General features: G+C 41.2%; 1 protein-coding gene across 1 annotated transcript; it reads right to left on the reverse strand.

Annotated features, from left to right (window-relative positions):
- Positions 1-372: 372 nt before the first annotated feature.
- Positions 373-20,398, reverse strand: LOC134070157 (mucin-13-like). The gene is made up of 12 exons (XM_062526412.1): positions 20,237-20,398; positions 11,459-12,004; positions 11,200-11,313; positions 10,845-10,951; positions 10,500-10,558; positions 9,390-9,523; positions 8,081-8,212; positions 7,737-7,779; positions 7,212-7,249; positions 6,897-6,984; positions 2,251-2,437; positions 373-1,571 (listed from the first exon to the last, which is right to left on the reverse strand). Exons 1-12 carry the CDS (start codon positions 20,292-20,294, stop codon positions 1,488-1,490), a joined length of 1,590 nt encoding a protein of 529 aa, XP_062382396.1. The 5' UTR covers positions 20,295-20,398; the 3' UTR covers positions 373-1,487.
- Between the last annotated feature and the right edge of the window lie 1,848 nt (positions 20,399-22,246).

The raw sequence follows: 22,246 nt of genomic DNA on the forward strand, positions 1-22,246 counted from the left end.
AGCAATTAGCAATTAACGATTAACTTTCATCATAATCAATGGAGCATCAGACGTGATAGCCAAGTGCGCATTTGGAAAAATTAGACCAGTCTTCTACAACCACAGGGGGCCTACCTATGACCAACATGGTTAGCCAAGACCCTGGGGTAGGCTAACTGGCCTGACTGCCCTGCCCTAGGACTCCACGTCCACACGTCGACTGCTTGCCTTCAGCAACGTCTGATAACTCATCTCTGTAGCTCTCTCTCTGACTCAAGGTCTCTTGCTACACTCTCCCCTGGTAAATGTGTGTGTGTGAGAGAGAGAGAAAGTGTGTGTGTGGGGGGGGGGGACAAAAAATGCACTAAATGGTACGTTAGCCATAAATTGTTGATTTGTCTTTTTTTTATTTCAATATCACCCATATTGTTTATAATAAGCATAACACAGTTAAAGCCGTATTCCACAGTATACTGTACATCTCTTCTTTTTCCATCTCTATATGTCATATTTACAGAACTTGGCACAGACTCCTGGAAAACATCATGAAAAGTTGTGAAAAAGAGAAGGACAACTTCTCAAAGGCTCAAAGCTACAACTGTTGTTAAAGTCATCGATGAGCAGGAAAATCACATGCTACAAACCTGGTTGCAAGGAACCTTTGTGAATCCCATTAATCATAACTGGGTACCAGCCCACTGTACTTCAACACCAAAAACACACATTCATAAATAGGAGCATTTTAAATCAGATGGATTTAACGGTTCAATCTATCTGATTTCACTGTTCACAGAAAATAGAAAATTAAAAAAAAAAAAAGGTTGGAACTTGTAATCTAAGGCGTGTCATATAGGGAGGGATATAAACTAGAATGACAGAATGCAAACAACTGAGTTTACAATTCAGAGGAATTATTTTAATCCAAGTGTACAAGCCTATTCACAGTGCCAGAGATAACTGACAGAAACCTTTTCATGGATATCATTCATTCCGTTTCAATGTCATGCCTTTAAAATGAGATGGACTCTGGTTGGCTGTCAGAGTTTCTATTGTTCACACAACCACTCTGAAAGTACTCTGAAACCACTCTGAAAGCGATGCCCAACAACATGGTCCTTCATCTAGTTACTGTTATGTTGCTATTGTGTGCACGCTGTGATTCATCAAGTTGTCCATCTTATGACAGTGAATACACAATCCAACATAGCATGCAGTGAGGGTAAAAAAACAATAAATAAAAAAATTTTAAGGTAAGGCACTTTGAGGATTCTGTGTTGAAAGGAAAAACATTTGTCATGTGCATGTGATGTTTGTGTGACAATATGGATATGTACAAATTAAATTGAATAAAAAAAAACTCCTTTATCCCAGCATCAAAAATATATTGTCCTGTTTGTCTCTTTGTTTCAGTTGAAATTCTTGAAATAGCTGACTTGGAATAAATTCCGTTCAGAATGGTGCACAACCTCTGGAGTCCATAATTGCAGGATCCTTTCCAGTATTCTCCGTTAGTGCCCCTCATTACTCTGAAAATAGGGGTTTACGTGACCGTGTGTCCGGTACGCAATGCCAGTCTGGTTACCGAAGTTCTTCTGTGAATAGAACACAGAATTAGTTAATTTCACAGAATACTTGAGTAATGAGGTGAATAATTACTGCCACTGCACATGGACAGACTGACAGGTTTAAAGGAAAATTCTGGCGAGCTTTCACATAGATCTCCGTTTCTCGAGATCACAGAGTACTGTTGGTACGAAAACAAAATCAATCGGTTCTACCTACAGTATAGCTCAAGGTGCTGCAGACACAGCGAAGCAGCTACATTTCTAGACTCTGGGGCAAGAACATGGGGGCTCGTGCCTGGTAGCTCTACGTAGCTGTTGGTTGCAGCGACTTGGTGACCTAGAGTCCTCGATTTAAGTGAAAAATTGCCGGAATTCTCCTGCAACTGATGTGAATAATACATACTAAAAACTGTTGAAATGTTTGACTTCTGTTGAGTAAGGTTTTGAGAGAAACCTTCTGGCTGTCTTTTTAGTTGCATTTTTAAGATATTGGAGAACCTTAGAACTCGGCCTCAATTTAAATTTAACAACATCAAGATAAACCTTACAAAGATAAGACTCCAATGAAGACTTTTGAACAAGCCAATGATCAAATAGAAAAATAATTTCCTGGCAATAACATGTAACAAGCGTTGCTCGATTGTTACATGTTGTTGATTGTTGATATCTCAAAATGGCCGCCGGGGGCTGATGCTGAGTTGTTTACCATTCCGTTGCTTTGGCGATCAGACAGGACCAGGGCGCGGGTGCTGCCGCTCTCCACCAGCTCCAGGTTGGTCGGTTCCCAGCCCTTGCTGTTGGCGTTGGCTCGAGGGATCTTGGGAACCGCTTTGTTCCTGAAGTCAATGTCCACGTAGGGACTATTCTTAGCATGGGAGCTTTTCTTTGACTTCCTGTCGAGGAAAAGAACACAAAATGCTGTCGGAAATGTGTCTCATGCATCTCACGGTGGTCATGACAAGGTTAAGGTTTTATACAATCTTTATCATCTTTAGTGCATATGACTTTCATGACTGTTATGTTGTGTGCTGTATTCAAACATAAAAAACATTGTTCCAAATAGGTATATACTACTGTAATCTATACTGTATAAATGTATATGCATATTAAAGCTATAGTATATATACAGTATGTAATATATATATATACTGTATATATATCAGAGGAGGCTCCTCCATTGAGGAAAGGGAGGAACAACCTCCCTAAAACTTCAGGGATTTTTTTTTATTTTTATTTTTTTAATTTATCTGATAAATTATTCTTAATATTACTATTTGGACACGTTGAATGAGCTAAAATCGTTCTCCTAGGTCAAAATGCCAACAGCACCCCCTATCGCAATTCAAAATTACTGTACGGAGGAGCTTCCTCCTCAGACCCCTCATTGAAGTCCATTATAAACTTCTCAGACCCCCGCGGCTCGTGAACCCCGTCGTTTTCAATGGGCAAGGGAGGAAGCTCCTCCGTTGGAGTGGGCGGGTCTAGCCAGAGGCTCTGGAATTTAGCGCCAACGGTGAACCAATAAGCAGCTAGCTCCTCTGGATTACACCGTGCAAGACCGTGATCTGCGTCCACAACGAGAAGAATAATGTGTTGAACGGGAGGCTTGTTTTACATTGCTAATTGCTCGTGAAATAAAGACTACAATGGCATCAGAGGACGCTGTCCATGTTTTTACTGAACAAACATTTTACACATTCAATTACAGTGCAAAGATTAGGATCAAAGCAGCAGGAAGACCAGTTCCAAAAATCCATATTCCAAAAAAAGATGGTAATGCTAAATCTAGTGTAGTGAATGCTACATGGTATGACAAATACTCGTGGCTAACTGGTAGCACAGAAAACAGTCGGCTATACTGCTGGCCTTGCCTGCTAGGCAGTGGCGGTTCTAGGATTTTTCTGTAACATGGGCCATTAAGGGGCCAGATGTTACATTCAGGGGCCGAGTACAGGGTACATCCAAGCACAGAAAATTATTTATTCAGTTCAAGTTTTCTCATTTATTTATACTGTGCGTAAAGGACACAATGCATAGAACTCATTGAATGCAACACACCACACGCACATACTCTTACCCTTATACTCTTATTTATACTATGCATAAAGGGTACACTGCATACAACAATGCATAGACCACACACACACACACACACACACACACACACACACACACACACACACACACACACACACACACACAAACACACATTACTACAGCAATACTGCCAAGCCTGAAAAGCTCATGGAACATCTCTTTGAAAGACTCCAGAAAAGCAACAAACTCAAGGAGCGTGGTCACTTTTTTCTATCCTATCCAGCACTCTCTTGATCTGATACACATACTCTTACCCTTATACTCTTATCTATAGGCTACTATGCATAAAGGGTACACTGCATACAACAATAGACACCCCCCCCCCCCCACACACACACATTACAGCAAGCCTGAAAAGCTCATGGAACATCTCTTTGAAAGACTCCAGAAAAGCAACAAACTCAAGGAGTGTGGTCACTTTTTTCTATCCTATCCAGCACTCTCTTGATCTGATACACATAGGCTACTCTTACCCTTATAGGCTACTTATTTATTTGCTGCAACTGAGCAGAGCAGCCACTCGTTTAATATGAGCCCTAAGCTGTTTTAAGGGCATTTTCACTACCTCTAGTTAGAAGCATTTATTCTGGTCATTGTAAGTGCCATTCACACATGCTACATATTGCTTTTTTCAGCACAGTCCAGATCTGCCACAATATCATGTATAAATACTTGCATTGATTTGATTTAGATTTTTAAATAATACAAATTTGCGTACTATACAAATTCTTACATTTTGACGTGTAGGCTATCTCACCACAGCAAGCTGACAGCTCAACATGACTTGCATGGTTGTGTAGGCCTGACTGTCCTGAAAATGGCAATATAAGAACCATGATGGAGGTATACTTTGGGGCTGAGCAATTTACAGAAATATGTGGTGTGTGCCTTCCAGAAATAAATGGCAATTTTTATTTAGTGATGAAAAAAATGACTTTCTCTCCATATTTGTGACACTAGCTGATCTCTCCATATTTGTGACACTAGCTGATCTGACATGACTTGTTTGCGATAGCACACATGACGTGCACAGATGATGATTCTCTATAATATTTGTTTTACTGCATTGCAATGAACACAGTAAAGGCAAAAAGTGTTTATTTGACAAACAAATTTGGATGCAATATGAGTCTTGAATTGGATACCATACAGGAGTTTGCTAGGATCTCAAAACCGTGTTATGAACGTGACTTGTCAAAGAGAAACACATGATAACATTGGATTATGAACATAGGCTATTATGCCACACAAAAACACGAGGTAAGTGGAGCTAAATGAAGTTATTATTTTGCTGTCACTTCGTCTGTTTTATGGCCTAGAAGGTTGTATTTGGTATCTGTGGATAGCTCTAGCTCTCCTCTTTCATCTGACATGCGTGCCATATCTTTTTGATAGCGGTTTCACGAGGAAATCAAACGAGAGTAAAGGTAGCCATTTAGCTATATGACATTATTATTTGTTTGTAACTTCGTCTGATTTTATAATACGAAATTATCGATGTATTTGGTATCAATGCAAAGCTCTGCTTCTCCTCTTTCATTTGATATGCGTGTCATGTCTGTGCGATGCGTGGTCCGCGAGTAATTCAAGCGAGAGTTCTGGATGCGCCGGTGAACGCAGAGCAGACTGTAAATATGATATACTTTGATTTAACTTCATGATTTTATTTTATTTTCATACTTGATCGTACAGACAAGTGTCTAGTATCGTTGGAAAGCCCCGGTTCTGCTCTTTCCTGCAATATAAGTCTCATCTCGCTGTGACTAATAATAGCGGAGCAATGTAACAAAGAAAATGTGTGCGTTTTTAATGTGTGCGTTAAAAAGACTCCGGTTGCTCTTTCATCGGCGATTAATGGAACAGGGGCACTTCGGGGGCCAATCAGATTTCAGTAGGGGCCAGGGCCCCTGTGGCCCCGCCCCTAGAACCGCCCCTGCTGCTAGGGAAGTCACGAACGTGGACAGATATTTGGATAGCCAGGATAGGGCAACAAAACTGTCTTTCAGGGGGCATGACGAGGGGCTGATTCAGACAACAATTCGTCACTATTTACAGGCATGTCTAAAACCATGCAAAACGATCTCATTTCGGCAATATCCAAAACGTTTATTTTTCCTGACTTCCCAGAACTAGATTGATTAACCCTCTGGAGTCTAAATCCCTCCCTGGGGATTTGAAAAACTGTTCCAAACACACATGTCAATCTTTGCTATTTTTTTGTCCTAGAAACATATAAGTGACACCATAAACCTTTAATCAACTAGTTAAAAGAGAATGTATCAATGGCACTTTGTAAAAACAATAAAAGAAAACCCTAGGATTTCAGTCCTCTCACCTGCAGCAGGCCCATCCAAAAAGCCCATTCAACTTACAGTAATTTGCATTTGAAAGAGACACGCACTAAGTGACCCATTAGTCTGACTTTTTTCCAATTTGTAGTAAAACTACATAACATTTTTGAATGTTCTTTTTACTTATATGGAGCCAACACCATTGTTTTCAAGGTTTAAACTTCAAAAGTCTTAGCTCGATATATATTTATAGTGTATTTTTATACCTTTGACCTTTAACCTTTGAAAATTGTTTTTTAAATAGTTGTGTTTACACTGAATTATTATAAAAAGTAATTTCATTACATCCACTTTACTCTCATATAATTATTTTGGAGGATCTCTTGAATATAACCATATGTGCCACTTTTGCATAGATGTTTTTAGTTAGATGAAAAACTTCTCAAGGTATAGCTAGCTGCCTCAAAGTGTTAACATTTGTATTTATTAATTTAGCAGACACTTTTATCCAAAGTGACTTACATATGTCAATTATATAACAAAGATCATTGTCCCTGGAGCAATTTGAGGTTAAGTGCCTTGCTCAAGTGCATAACGGTGGTTTAAATGTCTGGGTAGGCGGCCTACATACTCTATTGTTCACATATGCCACCAATACCATCACAACCTCACATTTGCCACTAACACTGATCAAGTGCACCTTCCTTCCTCCCTTATTTTTATAACCACCAGCCGCCACTGATATATATATATGAAGAGTTCAGATGCAAAAGCCTCTAAAAGCCACTTTTGTCAAAAATGAGATAATGATGGTGAGTGAATGCTCTTCACATATAGTGTAAGTTAATTAAATTATATATATATATATATATATATATATATCCATACTGTATCTATATATATGTGTGTATAGATCAATTATTGTTAAGTGTTTTTTTCAGTACTTTGTTAGCTCTTATCTTACTTGCAACAGATAACAATGAGGACTATGATGAGGATAAGCAGAAGTCCACCCAGCACACAGGATACCACTACCACAGCTAGCATATAACCTACAAACAAAACACACTCATTAGTTTCAGGCATACATGCTGCACACTGATGTACATGAGAAAGGTCCCATGGAGAACATGCAAGGTAAAGTATATATAAAATAACATATGCACTCAGACGCTCACACAGACACTTAAAATGCACATACTGTACACACACAATCCTATACACACTGTGACATTTAAACCCACTGGAGCTGGGTATACAGTAGTTGGTGTTAACTTACTTTCTTGGCAGTTCACTCCAGAGTAGCCAAAGGAGCAGCTGCAAAACAGCAATGCAACAGGACAAGAGTGTTTACACAAGGAACAAGGCTATTAAAAAGACACAGGACATCATAATATAGACATTTAGCAATTACTTTAAAGGTATACTATGCAACGTTTTTCAGTTAATCAATTCGTTCCATACCGTTATATGATTAAATGAGTCATTACCGGTCGAACGGTGGTTTTTTTGGCCGCTCTAGTGGTCTGTAACGGTAAAACCACACTTGCAACTTCAGGAGACACCGGGCACGCACCCATGCTCTACTCCAGGAAGTGTTATGTAAAGTCTCATGAAAAGGCACGGCAGACTGACCGATTGAGGAGTTTTGTCAGATATACACGCTAAAGCTGTAGGGGAAGCTCTGCAGAGAAATATGCAAGCATAAAACGAGCGAAAATGAAAGCGAAACCGGCGATGAAATCGCCAATCCTGCATAGTATACCTTTAAAACTATAGCAGCAAGTAAAATCTTAAGTCTTACCTAACACATTCATTGTCCTTGGCCTCAAATCCAGATGGACAGACTGCAAACAGAGATGAAGCAAATTTGTTTTCAAGAGAATCAAATAATATTTGAAATCCCCTAAGCATGGAGAATATTCTGGATTCTGCTATTTGCACACCACCAAAAAGGCTTTCTGAACCACTTTTGTTTGTGTGTTCAATCATGTGCTTTGTGTTTAGAAGAGGAAATGTTGTGCAAGTTACTTTCTGTCAAAATATATATATATTTTCTGCCACACATGTTATCTTCATATAACATTACATGACCAAATACAACAACCGTATCGACTCTACGTTAATTACTATGCCGCACACACTTACCTGAGCAAGAGCGGTCAGTGAAGTTGGTTTTCACGTAGCCCGACTTGCAATCACAGCTCAGCTTTCCGTCTGCTTCAGAGCAGGTGGTGGAGAGGAGGTCACAGGCATCAGGTGCAGCGCACAGCTTAGTGTCTGGAGAAGACAGAGAGAGAGAGAGAAAGAGAGAGAGAGAGAGAGAGAAGACAAAGAGAGAGAGAGGAATTGCTTTCATACTGTAGGTGTTTGGTCTTGTTTAAAGTAAGACTTTAGAAGGTAACTCTTCTTATACTGTCATCCACTGTGATACAAATGCAGATGGTTCTAATAAAATCAGTGACCCTATTCATATAGTTCAGCCTCCACATCCCCATCTTCCTGATATTACAGTAACACTCAGTAAAGGCTTCACAAATAATTCAGGTTTTGTTTTTTAAATTGATGAAAATGTATAAATGTTTCTAATTTTTCTAGTGTTACAAGTACATCTCCTTCTCCCTTTTCTGCTCATTTACTGTGTAAAGTACTCTGGTTTACCATTGTTTGCTGTGCTATGAACTTACCTCACCTTGCCTAACATCAATTATTTCGGTGACTGTGTATTGAAGTATGCATCAGTAGTGTATTCTTGTTTTTTTAAATCCAAAGTTTCTGGGGGATTTATACATTTTTTTATTTTTTTATTTTTTTTATTATTATTCAATTCCCTGGGTTAGTCAAGAGTTTGTCTTTGCCAGATATAGAGGCTACACTGCACCCTTTTAAGTGCCTCACATCTATTTGGGTTGATGATATCTCCGAAAACAGAAGTTAATATGTAAGGGAATCAAGGGATAATGTATTGTCTGTTGTTCATTATCGTAGCATAGGTTCCCACATGGCAATCAGGACCCTGACATGAAGCAAAGGATCAAAGCACAAACTGTGTTGCCATTAGCATCAGTCGTTCATTTTTTACAGCTATCATTATCACTTTAAAGTTATATTTGTATTCTTAAAGAGACCCTATGCAACTTTCTGCAGGAGACGATCGCTCCTTGTTTACATCTGGAAGTCTGAGACGAAGAACCACGCTTGCAATTTATATATTTAAATATAGCCTATACATGTATAAATATACACGCTAAAGCTGTCGGGGAAGCTCTGCAGAGAAAATGCAAGCATAAAACGAGCGAAAACGAAAAACGAAACCGAAACCAGAGTTCCTCTTTAAAAAAAGTAACTTGATCATTGTTGAGTTTTCCATAAGAGTCCCTCAATATTTATGTATTTATAATACCTGAATACTTTGAGGCAAAGCAAGCCCACACCCCCTTTGGTGAACACCACTTACCGCTCAGAGTCGCTCCTGCGAATAAACAGTCAGGACACTCTGCAGCTTTGTGGAATGCCACCTTAACTTCTTCAGCCGTGATACTGGATTCAGAATTGTAGATGTTCTGCACATCAGCAATCACACTGCCGTTCCTGAAAGACAAAACGGCAGCAGGTTACAGTAAGAGACAACTAAATTCCAATAATAACAATAATGTAAGCCCCGGCAGGCCAGTGACTTTAAAACAGCAGAAGGGGTGCAGATTTGATCCATGTCTTCCAGCTTTGTGTCTCAGTTCTCCTCCATATCTGGATGTTTCTTTTTTTATTATTAAATCTACACTAAAACAGTAAACTGATTGTAATGTTTTGCCATTTTATAAACCAAATCAACTAATCCATTACAGAAAGTAATCAACAGATTAATCAAATGATGATTGAAATAACTGGTAGGTAAGTAAGTAAAATGTATTTATAAGGCACATATAAATAATACCGTTTTTACATGACCACAGTGCCGTACAGGTGCAAGCAACAAACAGCATAAATACATAAAGATCACTGATGACTGATAACTGTTAGTTGCAGCTCTGCTTTTGTGTCATTTTAGTTTCAACCATTCTCTACCTCAGTGACGACTCTGCCTGTGCTGAGTCCAAAAGGCAGTAAATTAAGACAAACGCCTAGAGTAGATGACCTGAAGATGTCTGACCTATGTATATTTCTTTGTTCTTGCCTGTACATAACTGAGATGCCCTTCCAATTCACCAATTCAATTTGTTCTGGCATATAAGATGACACATCTTATCCAGACCTACAGTACAAGCACCCTGGCTGTACTGGCTCATCATAACAATGCACTGATAAAATAATGTCTCCAAGACATGACATTGTAAAATACAGGCTAATTTGATCGCCAATGTGCTTGACTGACTGATTTATTGGGTGTTGGCTCTTGCTCATGTCTGTCATTTCATAGATGTTTTGAGAGCAGCAATGTTGAACTACCCCATGAGGATTAACAATAACAACAAATGTATAACAACACAGTCAATTCCTTTCAACTTGTCAATTGAACTGACAATAACTGATAATAAATGATAATTGATACATAAATAAGATGGCCCACCTGAGACTGAGAACAGTGGAGGTGATGTATCCATCTGTAGTAGTAAGTGTTTTCTGGAGCTATAATTTTAAAGACAGATGGTTTAGTGCCAGAGGGACAACATAGGGCATTTTCTCATCATACATGCATTCATATGTGATGTTTCCCTCCACCAACAAAAATGTTTAATCGATCATCCCATGGCCTTTGCCTTTATATATTAACACAATGTATACAATTAAGGGAACTATTTGAAAAATACATCAAAGCAGGGGTTACCATCGTTGTTTATTTTCTAAAACATCTGAGAGATATTTTATAGAGGTTGTAAATAACTGTCTTGCATATCCAATGGGTTAGACTTACCTCAGCCACTATCTCATCAGAGTTCTTTTTGAATTCTTCAGAAGTCTTATCTTTCATGGCTTCGGTAAACTCTCTAATTATCCGTATGTCAGCAGGAAAGACATTTGCTGCAATATAGCAGTCAAGGAGAAAATGTAAGGAAAGAATGACATTTAATTTCTGAAAATGAATAAATAAATGTCTCCATCATTAATATAAAACTTAATATTAATACTTGTCTTAGTTGCTACAGCAGACAACCTTTCAATGTAGTGATGGCAGCCCCTTGACCTTTCAGGTGTTCCATGTGAACGCCCAGATCTCTAACCACTGGACCACCATCTCCCTATGTTACCTGTACACAACACACGCTTACCTTTTTTGCAGGTATTGTCCTGTAGCACCAGTCCAGTGAGACACACACACACATAGCTGTCAAACCGTGGCTCACACCGACTGTCCTCTGGGCAGGAGTTTGACAGGCAGGGATCTACGACAGGACGGAGAAAACAATTCATCTTTAAAAAAGAAGATAATGAAAAAAGTTGATGTTGAGGAATGTTTTCATTTTTGAATATGTGCAGGTGGAACCAGTGTAAAGTCAACATGCATATCTGTGTAGTACATCAGCATACCAGGACGTGCAGTGGTGGGAGGTGGGGTTGAGACGTCAGGAGATGAGGTTTCAGCCGTGTTAGGAGAGGTTTCAGCCGTGTTAGGAGACACTGTGTCTGGAGCTGAAGTGCTAGGAGATGTAGCTCCATCAACTGGACTGGAACTTGTAGCATCAGGGGATGGCAGACTTGTAGCATCAGGGCTTGGTGGACTTGTAGCATCAGGGCTTGGTGGACTTGTAGCATCAGGGCTTGGTGGACTTGTAGCATCTGGGCTTGGTGGACTTGTAGCATCAGGGCTTGGTGGACTTGTAGCATCAGGGCTTGGTGGACTTGTAGCATCAGAAGTTGGCGGACTTGTAGCTTCGGGGGTTGGCGGACTTGAAGCATCGGGAGTTGGCGGACTTGAAGCATCGGGGGTTGGCGAACTTGAAGCCTCAGGGGTTGGCGAACTTGAAGCATCGGGGGTTGGCGGACTTGAAGCATCAGGACTTAGTGAACTTGTAGAATCAGGGGTTGGTGAACTGGAACTCAGAGGATCCAGAGTACTGGTATCCGGAGTGGTACCTGGCAATAAATGGTTGGTTTGAACTTACTAAAATCATATATCATACATGACAAAAACAACAATGCATTTCAACCGGTCCGTTGAGTCTCAGAAACTCACATTAGCTTGTTTCATGCTATAGCACTTAACGGCAATTTATCTTATGTAACATTTTAAACATTTTACTATCTGTAGGCCTATTTTCTAGACTCATTCTATCTCTCTGAACACTTTGAGATGATCGGCAGCAGTTTTTGCTGCCGTTCGTTTAGTAGGCCAAGACTTTAGTAGGCCTATATCTTTTCTTATCTCACTGGCAGCTGCTTATTCTCCCAAAGACACTGGAACAAGGGAGCAAGGGGATGTGATAGGAGAGGACAAGGTACACAGTAGCAGGAGTGGCAAGACACAGAAGCCCTCTCTCTTTCCTTAGGCTTCAATCTCATGCATGTTTAAATAAGACGATTAACATTTTCTATAATTCTTAATTTTCTTTTTAGCTCTAATTATCTAAAACGTATTTCATGCACACACAAAACCTCTTCAAAGTATTGTCTTAAGTCTGACTTATAAATAATTCATTTACATTGTGTTAATGTTTTTGTTGAAATCCCGGTGTACTTTTTAAGTCCTGCTCAAACACAGTCCCGGATGTGTGTGTGTGTGTGTGTGTGTGTGTGTGTGTGTGTGTGTGTGTGTGTGTGTGTGTGTGTGTGTGTGTGTGTGTGTGTGTGTGTGTGTGTGTGTGTGATTGAGAGAGAGAGGGAGGGAGGGAGAGAGAGAGTGAGAGAGAGAGAGAGAGAGAAAGAGAGAGAGAGGGAGAAAAAAAGAGTGAGTATGTGTACCAAGAAGGGAAGGGGTGCAATCCAAAGAGGAATAAGCCATTCAGCTTCATGGAACCCAGACATGCTTCATCCACCCAAGTGAGGTCATACTCAAATGGTCCAACTGTTGCTGGCTACTTCAGCTTTTACATATGTCTGGCTATGGGTTCTATGCTTTAGTAGAGCAGTAACGCATGGCCATGACATACAAGTATAAAGAGTTCAACTAAATTTGATGAAGGCCCCAGACAGTTTCTAAAAACCACAAGAGGAAATAATCCAATCAAGACACAACAGCCTTGCTACAACAATAAGCATATTTGGCTTTGTAAACCCCTACTACATTTGACCTCATTTGGCACTGCCTATTCACAGAGAGGCCATTTTAACCAATAGAGGACAGCGTTGGGGTCAGACCACTGAATAGCTTTCCCTAGGGTTACCTACACAAAGCCAGAGAGCTCTGGCCATGAATGACACAATGAAAGATTCCCCATGGGTAGAAACAAGAGACACATATGCTACTGGAAGAGAAACCAGTCTCTCCTAACGTCACTTGGTTTGGGTTTCTCAGACAAGGTCTGCATAGCTTATACCCGGGGAAAACAAAGGAAATCACTGCTGTCAGTGAAACCAGAAGAGGATACAAACTGTAGAGGAAACAAGCTCGTCCAAAAACATGTGGAAATTGTGGCACATGTTCCGTTTTGACTGAGTGGAGAGAAGCAAAGATTCTTGCTTAGGCCTATTGGGGAACAGTATGTAACAAGTATCGGTGACTTGGTGAATTAAACCTTTCTTGCTGATCTGAGGGAAAGTTGTTCATATTCCTGGGCCAAGATATGGATTGGGCAACCCAGTGCTTCGTACTCTGTAACTTTGGACCATGAACCATACAATAAAAGTAGTTCACCTGTTATTTTCACTGTTCATTTGGAAAATGAGTGACTTTCTTTTTTCTTTTTTTTTAAAAGTAAAAAATGTATCCCTAACTGAGATTTTATTAATTCACCTGTGTCACAATCAAGAGGACTTTGACCTGCAAAGCCTCTCAAAAAACATGGGAAAGTATCAGAATGTTACTCTAACAAGTCAAAGATTAATCTTTGTCACTAAAAAGTTGGATGACGTCCACTCCATATCAACACTGATAACCCCTCCTCCACTTTTGCTCTTGTGTATGTGCCTTCTTGTTTATCCACTCCCTTCCTCCTCCTCCTCCTCCCTTTCTCCTCCCCTCTCTTCTACTGCCTCACTCTATTGCTCCCTCTGTCGACGACGTCCTTGCTGACAGTCTGTCTCGATGTGCTTTGTGTACTTCGACCAGCCTTGTCTTGCCACTCCAATCTCTTGGTGCGTCGTGAGTCGTGACTGAGCAGCACCCCGCAGGTGGAGAGAGTGGAGAGGCCAGACAAAAGCAAACGCTCCCCGCACAAAGAGAAGCCCACTTCATGGGGGCACTAAAGCTTCAAAAGCTACCAGGCTGGAAAACCCTGCCAAATCCCTCTTCTCTATTCTTACCACACACACACAGGTGCACAAACACACACACACTCACACTCTCTCTCTCTCTCTCTCTCTCTCTCTCTCTCTCACACACACACACACACACACATACATAAACAACTGTGCAAACACACACACACACACACACACACACACACACACACACACACACACGTGAAAGAAAGACCATCTTGCTTAATGCTTGGCTAACATAAAGTAACTAGCTAACTAGTACGCAAGTCTACCAGGTGGTAACGAGAGGTTTTCGATACACTGGGGAAAGGAGGAGAGGGAACAGTGTGTGTGCTGGTTACTATCACAGAGTCCGCAACACTGTTTATAAACCGGGAGCAATTTATCAGTGTTGCGGACATTACATTCCTTCCATAGTTACTCTCCATTTGTTCTGCACCTGCAAGGTGGGATGTGCACACAGCTACTCTTCTTATACTATCACAGAGTCACCATAAAAGCTGAGTCAGATGAGGTGTGTTGACACTGATGGCCCAACTCTATGATGTATCCCATTAGTACTCCTGGAGCAAATCAATGCTGGGTGTAACTAGTGTTCGGGAGGTTGGGAGTGTCTTGGGTGGGGACTGGTTCAAAGGTGTTTCAGATAGGTACTCTCTAGATTATCAATATCTGCTCAGTGAAAAGTCTTTGCCTATCAAGATTTTCCATGTGCTCCACCCTTAAAGCAGAATTCCGGTGATTTACATGTTTCTCAAGGTCACCGACGACTGACGGTACGAAAGCTGCCAGGCAGCTACAGTGCTACACTCTGGGGGCATGTGACATGAGCCCCCATATTCATGCCCCCAGAGTGTATCACTGAATCATCATCATCTTCCTCTGCTTCTTCAACCTACCCCTTTAATCAACTTTGCATGTTAACATTGAAAATCTGACCTGCAATGATCCCACTAGTTTAAGTAATCTGGCCCACTTGCTCCAACTACCGTATTCACAGTCTGTGCTTAACCACCCTTCATGCTTCACGGGCCATAACCGCTTCCTCGTATAACAGGGCTCGTGGACAGGTTCTAGGGTAGAGGGATAGAGGGATTCACTTTTTTTGGTAAAATACTGTATATCAGACACATTTATTTCATGAGGGGAACCGTGTGAGGTTTTCACAAGGTTTTCCCTCAAGTGCTCTCTATACCAATCTGTGTGTGTGTGTGTGTGTGTGTGTGAGAGAGGTGTGGGGGGGGGGCTCGTGGACAGGTTCGAGGGCTGCAGGACACCAGCCAGGATGTAATGACGTGTGACTCATTGAAAGGTGCTGGTAATGCTCTACACCTTGCTCACCCCTGGGAGGAAAACAAACATGTCTGCCGGTAAAAGTCAGCCAAGAGTGAAATCTAGTCTAGCGCTGGTCTGTCTGTCTCTCTGTGTTGCTCTTTGCCCTTGTGAGCGCATAGTAAACAGTGAAACCATATTATTGAAAACTATTGAAATCATAAATAGGCTGCTTTATGGCACTCATTTAAACCAACACTAAAGAGTTTTTGTATCTTAAAACAATGTTTCCAAAATCATTTCAGTGGTTCATCAACTCGTAACAGGGTGAACGGCACTTCTGCATTTGTTTCACGGCCCTCTATCGGCTGTAACCACACTCTGTAAGTTTATCAGATCGGGTAGCGTATCTGTAGTTCAATGGAACGAGACATAAGAAACTACCAATTTGACTTGCTTCGATGTCGCAATACATCATACTTTCATAAAATCATGCAGCATACTCTTCCTTGCCTTTGGACATGGTTATTTGCAGGACAAACAAACAGCATGTGTGTGACAGAGGAAAAGTGCTTTAGTGTTGCTTTAACAAGAACAGTGTACAATACGCATGAATTAACACCAGGCAAGAGCAAAAGGGCATGACGTTAATAATAGTAGCTAGTTCTCAGTTTGATCAGGACATACGTGTGTAGGTGCCATCTTAAGACACCTGTGTTTAATACACATACAGTATTAAGATCTCTGAGCCGTGAGGAATTGTTCTCAACTATTTCCAAAAGTTCTGATGGTTCTAAAACATTTAATCGGCAAACAATAACTCCATTACAGAAATTCAATTGCACACCGTTGGTACACCAACAGTTGACCGTTTCTTTCCTTATTTGCCAAATCCTCCCGTGAACCTCGTTGTGCTGCTCTATAGCAAATCAAACAAAAGTCTCTGAGACTGTACACACAATACACACTCAGTTTCACTGTGCGTCGCTACAGCTAATCGCATCGCCTCCCCACCCTCCAAGCTCCACCCGCCCAGCTTCCCTTTCCAAGCACTTAGTGTCCGATATCAAAAGTGACAGACTAGACTACCAGGAAAAGACTCCTGCTTCCTGTCTGCAGCCCACACTGTTTCAGGGGGGGTTGGATTGTTTTATTTACTATTTTTGTTTGTTTAAATAACAATGAACTCCCTCGCGATCATCACCACCTGTTCTCCATCTTCCAAGCCGTTGCCCAGCTGCAGTCAAGTTAGACACACACACACTCTCTCTCTCTCTCTCTCTCTCTCTCTCTCTCTCTCTCTCTCTCTCTCTCTCTCTCTCTCTCTCTCTCTCTCTCTCTCTCTCTCTCTCTCTCTCTCACACACACACACACACACACACACACACACACACACACACACACACACACACACACACACACACACACACACACACACACACACACACACACACACACACACACACACACACACACACACACACACACACACACACACACACACACACACCCCCCCCCCTTGAGCTCCTTCACCTGGATGGTCCCTTTGTAATACTGCTCTGGTAAACCACTGAATAAGTGCTTGTTTGTGTGTGTGTGGGGAGGGGGGATAGCCAAAGAGAGAGAAACAGCGAGATAAAGGGATAGAGAGAGAGAGAGAGAGGCATAAAGGGAGAACAAGATAGAGTGGATAGAAAGAGAGAGGGAGAGAATGACAATCAGGCACGACAGAGAGAGGGAAAGAGAGAAAAAGGCAAGAGAGAAAAAGAGGGAGAAAGAGGCAGAGAGAGGGGGAAAGAGAAGAAGGCAAGAGAGAAAGAGACAAGATGCAGAGAGAGGAGAAAGAGACAAGAGGCAGGGAGAGGGGGAAAGAAGAAAGCAAGAGAGAAAGAGAGGGAGAAAGAGACAAAAGGCAGAGAGAGGGGGAAAGAGAAGAAAGCAAGAGAGAAAGAGAGGGAGAAAGAGACAAGAGGCAGAGAGAGGGGGAAAGAGAAGAAAGCAGGAGAGAAAGAGAGGGAGAAAGAGACAAGAGGCAGAGAGAGCAGGGGAAGAGCAGAAAGCAAGAGAGAAAGAGAGGGAGAAAGAGACAAGAGGCAGAGAGAGGGGGAAAGAGAGAGGAGAAAGAGAGAGAGAAAGAGACAAGTGGCAGAGAGCGGGGAAAGAGAGGGAGAGCTGGTGAGAGCTCGTATGTCCATGCACAGAGGGCAACCCCAATCCCCGCACCACACAATGGGTCCAATTTAGAGTGCCACAGCAAGGCCCCTGTTGCTCTCCTCCAGGTGACAACTGATATGGGAAAAACAGTCACTAAAACACACTTGTCTTGAGGTATCACAAACACATGCAACAACCAGTACGGAGTGGAGAGGGATTCACTTCTTTGGTCAAATATATCAGGCACATTTCTTTCATGAGGGGAACCGTGTGAGTTTTCACAAGGTTTTCCCTCAAGTGCTCTCTATACCGAATCAGTGTGTGTGTGTGTGTGTGTGTGTGTGTGTGTGTGTGTGTGAGTGTTGGGGGGTCCTTACCCTCTCTACCCAGGCTTGTTACTATCATCACCATTATCAGATATATTGATCCAAGACAGCCGCGGCAAACTCCTGAGCAGTCTTTTAGAAGACACACACACACACACACACTCTTTCTCTGTCTTTCTTGCTGAGTCACAGGGGGTCCAGGGACATACGCGAACAAAGGTTCGGCCACCACACTTCTGGGTTACCGTGGAAACATCTGCTTACTCAGGAGGGGATTAGGACACATTCCTGGAATAGCATGCGGCCCATCAAGCGGTGCTGTTCCGGAGAGTTCTGTTCGAATACTTGTGAGATAGTCTAAAAGTAAAAACTCGGAGCAGCACAGATGTACTATTGGTGCACAAAAGGGACTTACGTTTCGATGCTTCATGCATCTTCCATCCTCAGAACGTTAGGCCCTTTTGATTAAAATTAAAAATCTAGCTAATAGTACATCTGTGCTGCTCCGAATTTTTTACTTTTAGTATATCTGCACGGTCCTCTCTCTCGTCCGATGCACCAGATGTAATGCTGCAGAAGCTCTTTTGTGAACTTGTTAGATAGTACTTCACTCCCGGGACACAGGCTTAAAGATAACCATTCTGAAGGAAACACACTTAAAAAAAAAAAAAGACGCGTCGACTAAAGTAGGCTACACTGGCCTTGGCTGCTGCAATGCCTGTTATGTGAACCGCTGTGTGTGTGTCGTGTGTATGCTACCATCTACCAGAGGGGGAAAACTGTATGTTTTAATGTGCATGACCATATAGTTCTGACAATGGACTGTATACCATATCAGTACCTGCAGTCTCAGAGCCTAGACGTGAGATTTTGACCACAAGTGCTGAAGAGTGCCGACCACAACTGCTCCAAAACAAGAGCAGCAATCTCTCTCTCCCTCCCACACACACACACACACAGACATAGAGAGAGAGAGAGAGAGAGAAATCTAACAGTGACCTGTCACAGGTGTGCTAGTTCTCACCTTCCTGCAGTGCCCGTTCATAGTCGACCGCAAGTTACATTCACATCAAAGTGAGTTGAATTTGTTTTCAACATTAACTGGATTTCATTAATAACAAAGACAAAATATACAGAAAAGTTATTCATCTTAGCTTGTATCTAAGGTGACCAGATGTCCAAGACCAAAACCGGGGACATAATCCCTAAAATGTGGGGAAAATGGGGACATTTTCAGTTTGACTATCAATCTGATTGATACATGTTTTCTCTTAAAGAAAACGGTAGCTTTTCTGTATTTTCCCGGGGACAGGTAACCAAAAACAGGGACTGTCCCCTGAAACCGGGGACATCTGGTCACCCTACTTGTATCATCCTAGAGCATTGGCTACTCAATAAGCAGTGAAGCTATGCTATACTAGGCCTACCCATCCACTCTATCAAGGCACCTGGAATGCAACTCAAGGCCATAGGCGACCCTTTATGACCCTACACTTTGTAAATGAGGCCTTAGACAACATTAGAAAACAAACTAAGGCCAATACATCACTGACTCCAACAACGGACGAGGTCAGACACCCACAATTCAGTTCTGCTCCAACAGCTAATCAAGAGGGGTGAAAAATTAACTCCCACGTTAACCCCAGAGGTCAGGTAAGCAGATAAACCTGTCCCGCGTTTAAAATATAACCACGACTCTGACAAAGCACGAAACACACATCAAATGGCTCAATAATTCAACATGATGACAAAGAGACATGGAGATTGATAACATTCTGCTTCCTTGTTTGACGCCATCTATTTGGGTAAGTGCAACCATTGCTCCACTGGATGGATCCGCGGCTCGGGGCCATAAAAATGTCGGGGATCACATGGTGTCTCTTTATTGTAGCCGTCTTCATTAAGCATCTTTTCCCAATTAAGATTACAGGGTCTAGTTCTAGTGAATTAATTACGAATAGGCCCCTAGGTAGTCCTTTCAAGAGAATGATTTCAAACAGACCATCGCAATTAAACTATTTGACTGCTAAGATAACGCCTATGGGCTATTATTAGGTTAATTTAATCATAGTTTAGGTTATTGTTACTAATAGAAGTAGTAAGAAATATAAGTTTAACTGCAGACCACCGTAACCATTCGGTTACATAAGCTACCCAAACTTAACACGACCGAAATCAAAGGCTGAAATGAGCTTACCTTGCACCACTGCCGCAACCAGCCAGCACACCATCAGAACTTTTGCCAACGTCTTCATTGCTATTAATTTATAACACAGGCGATACTAAATTAGACTAGTTAACAATCTGTGCTTGTGTGCAATAACAGCCGACTTCTGGTAAAGTAGGATCCACAAGACGCGGGGAGTGAGGGTATTGCGCGAAGTCCTCGGTGAGTGGTCTTTATAGCCTTGGAAAACCCTAAAGATAAGTTACTAGCCACACCTCCGCGTAAACGCTCACCCGCAAATGATTCAGCATCCTCCCTTTCTGCCAGACACCTAGCCTTTCCCCGAAACAACGTTCATTGAAGCATCTTTTGTGTTTCCTGTAAGATAAAGCAAATGCGTATTCTTAAAATCAGAGACTATGTTTGTTTACTTATTAAACGAATCAGCATGCACGCAACTAAGTTGCCTAACTATGTCTCTGGACCTAAACCTGCAAGGCTATGCCACAGGCAAATCAGAAGTCTAATATATTCTCTGGACTGGTTTATTTGTCCTGCTTCGATCTAAGCGGACCGAACGCTTTTCAAATCTACGGTTAGGCTGTGGGGAGAACAAGCTGTCAGAGCAGTCTGGTCTTTGACTGACTTGAAATATAGGCTCCACATCTACAACGGTCTCTCCTACACTGCAGTTAGAAAAAAGAGTCAATTGAATCAAACTAGTTGGTCATCTTAAAAAAGAAGTAGACTTGGCGAGGCAGTTTACTTGACCAATGCAGGTTTTTGGTTGAGAAGGTTCCATCAGAAAACTTGATGGACATTGATTGGATAAAGAACAATTAATGGGAAATTCAATATTTTGGCATCCCAACAAACTCCTAAAAGGCCCGAAATAAATATGGTTAACACTTTGTTTTATCAAACACAGGTTAGCCATTAATACATGTCTAATATGTGTAGCCTAGATATTAGTGCTAGATGTTAGTGCTCAACAAGGTTTGTAGCTAAACACCATTGCACATTTATTAGGTTTATTTATTATTCTTAATCAATAGGTAATGTATTCTTGGTAAATCAAAATAGAAGGTTTATAGGCTCCTAATTCACTGTCTGAATATGTGACTTACAGTGGCTAATGATGATGACATTAAATGACATATTAAGACAATGTATTAGAAGGCTATAGATTTTCTATTTTGATTGATTATAGATGGAGTCATGGAGACATGGCGTATTCAGGATTCACCAAGAATAATTTACGTAGAATAAGATATTGTTAAATAAAGACCCAATCATGTGTAATAATAACAATTATTACAGACCTCATTGAGTACTACACAAATTAGTTATGTGTTAATGCTGACATGTGTTTGCTAAAGAAAGTTTTACCAGAATATGTGAATTCAACACTTGGTAACGTGGTAACAGCAATGAGTAGAGTAGACTATACTACCCAGATGAGTTTTAAAAAAATCCTTCAGGACAAGCAACTTTAACTATTTTAGTTATCATTCTATGGCAAATTTGATTGTAGTAGGATGTTAGCTTGCAATTGGATATTGTTGCATTATGGGTACTTTGGCTAACATGCCCGTAAATTCTACCTGTCACCCATCCTGTGTGTCATCACTGGTGCCACACTGCCAGATTTATGCCTTTACAGCATGTTACGCCACACAGCTTCTGTTTGTGTTTCTATAGGGACGGGCCATATCAGGACCAACAAAACAGAGACATGGAATTTTTGGTTACCTATCCCTTTCTAATCAACTGTCCGGAAGAGGATAAACCATTGGGTAGACCTACTTCAATAAAGCTGAACCCATTGTTTTAATGTTTATATGGCAAGACATTCTTGTCACCACACCCACCCAACCCCGACAAAAGCCATATTTTTTGAGAAAGGGAAAAGAAACGGTTGCTACGTTAAAATTCAGAAACACATTTAAGCCATTCTGACTTCAAATGATTATACTACAGAATATTGTAATGTTTTTTTTTTTTTTTTTTTTTAAACAGATTCAGACTCAGAAATCATCA

Source organism: Sardina pilchardus, chromosome 22, assembly GCF_963854185.1.
Source record: "Sardina pilchardus chromosome 22, fSarPil1.1, whole genome shotgun sequence".
NCBI lineage: Eukaryota > Metazoa > Chordata > Actinopteri > Clupeiformes > Clupeidae > Sardina > Sardina pilchardus.

Excerpts from the sequence above, each read along its gene's own strand:
- LOC134070157 (XM_062526412.1), bottom strand. The coding sequence starts at position 20,294 with ATGAAGACGTTGGCAAAAGTTCTGATGGTGTGCTGGCTGGTTGCGGCA. Across the intron at positions 2,438-6,896 it reads CTCATTGTTATCTGTTGCAA|GAAGTCAAAGAAAAGCTCCC; the intron begins GTAAGATAAGAG and ends TTTCCTCGACAG. Across the intron at positions 1,572-2,250 it reads ATCGCCAAAGCAACGGAATG|AAGAACTTCGGTAACCAGAC; the intron begins GTAAACAACTCA and ends TTCTATTCACAG.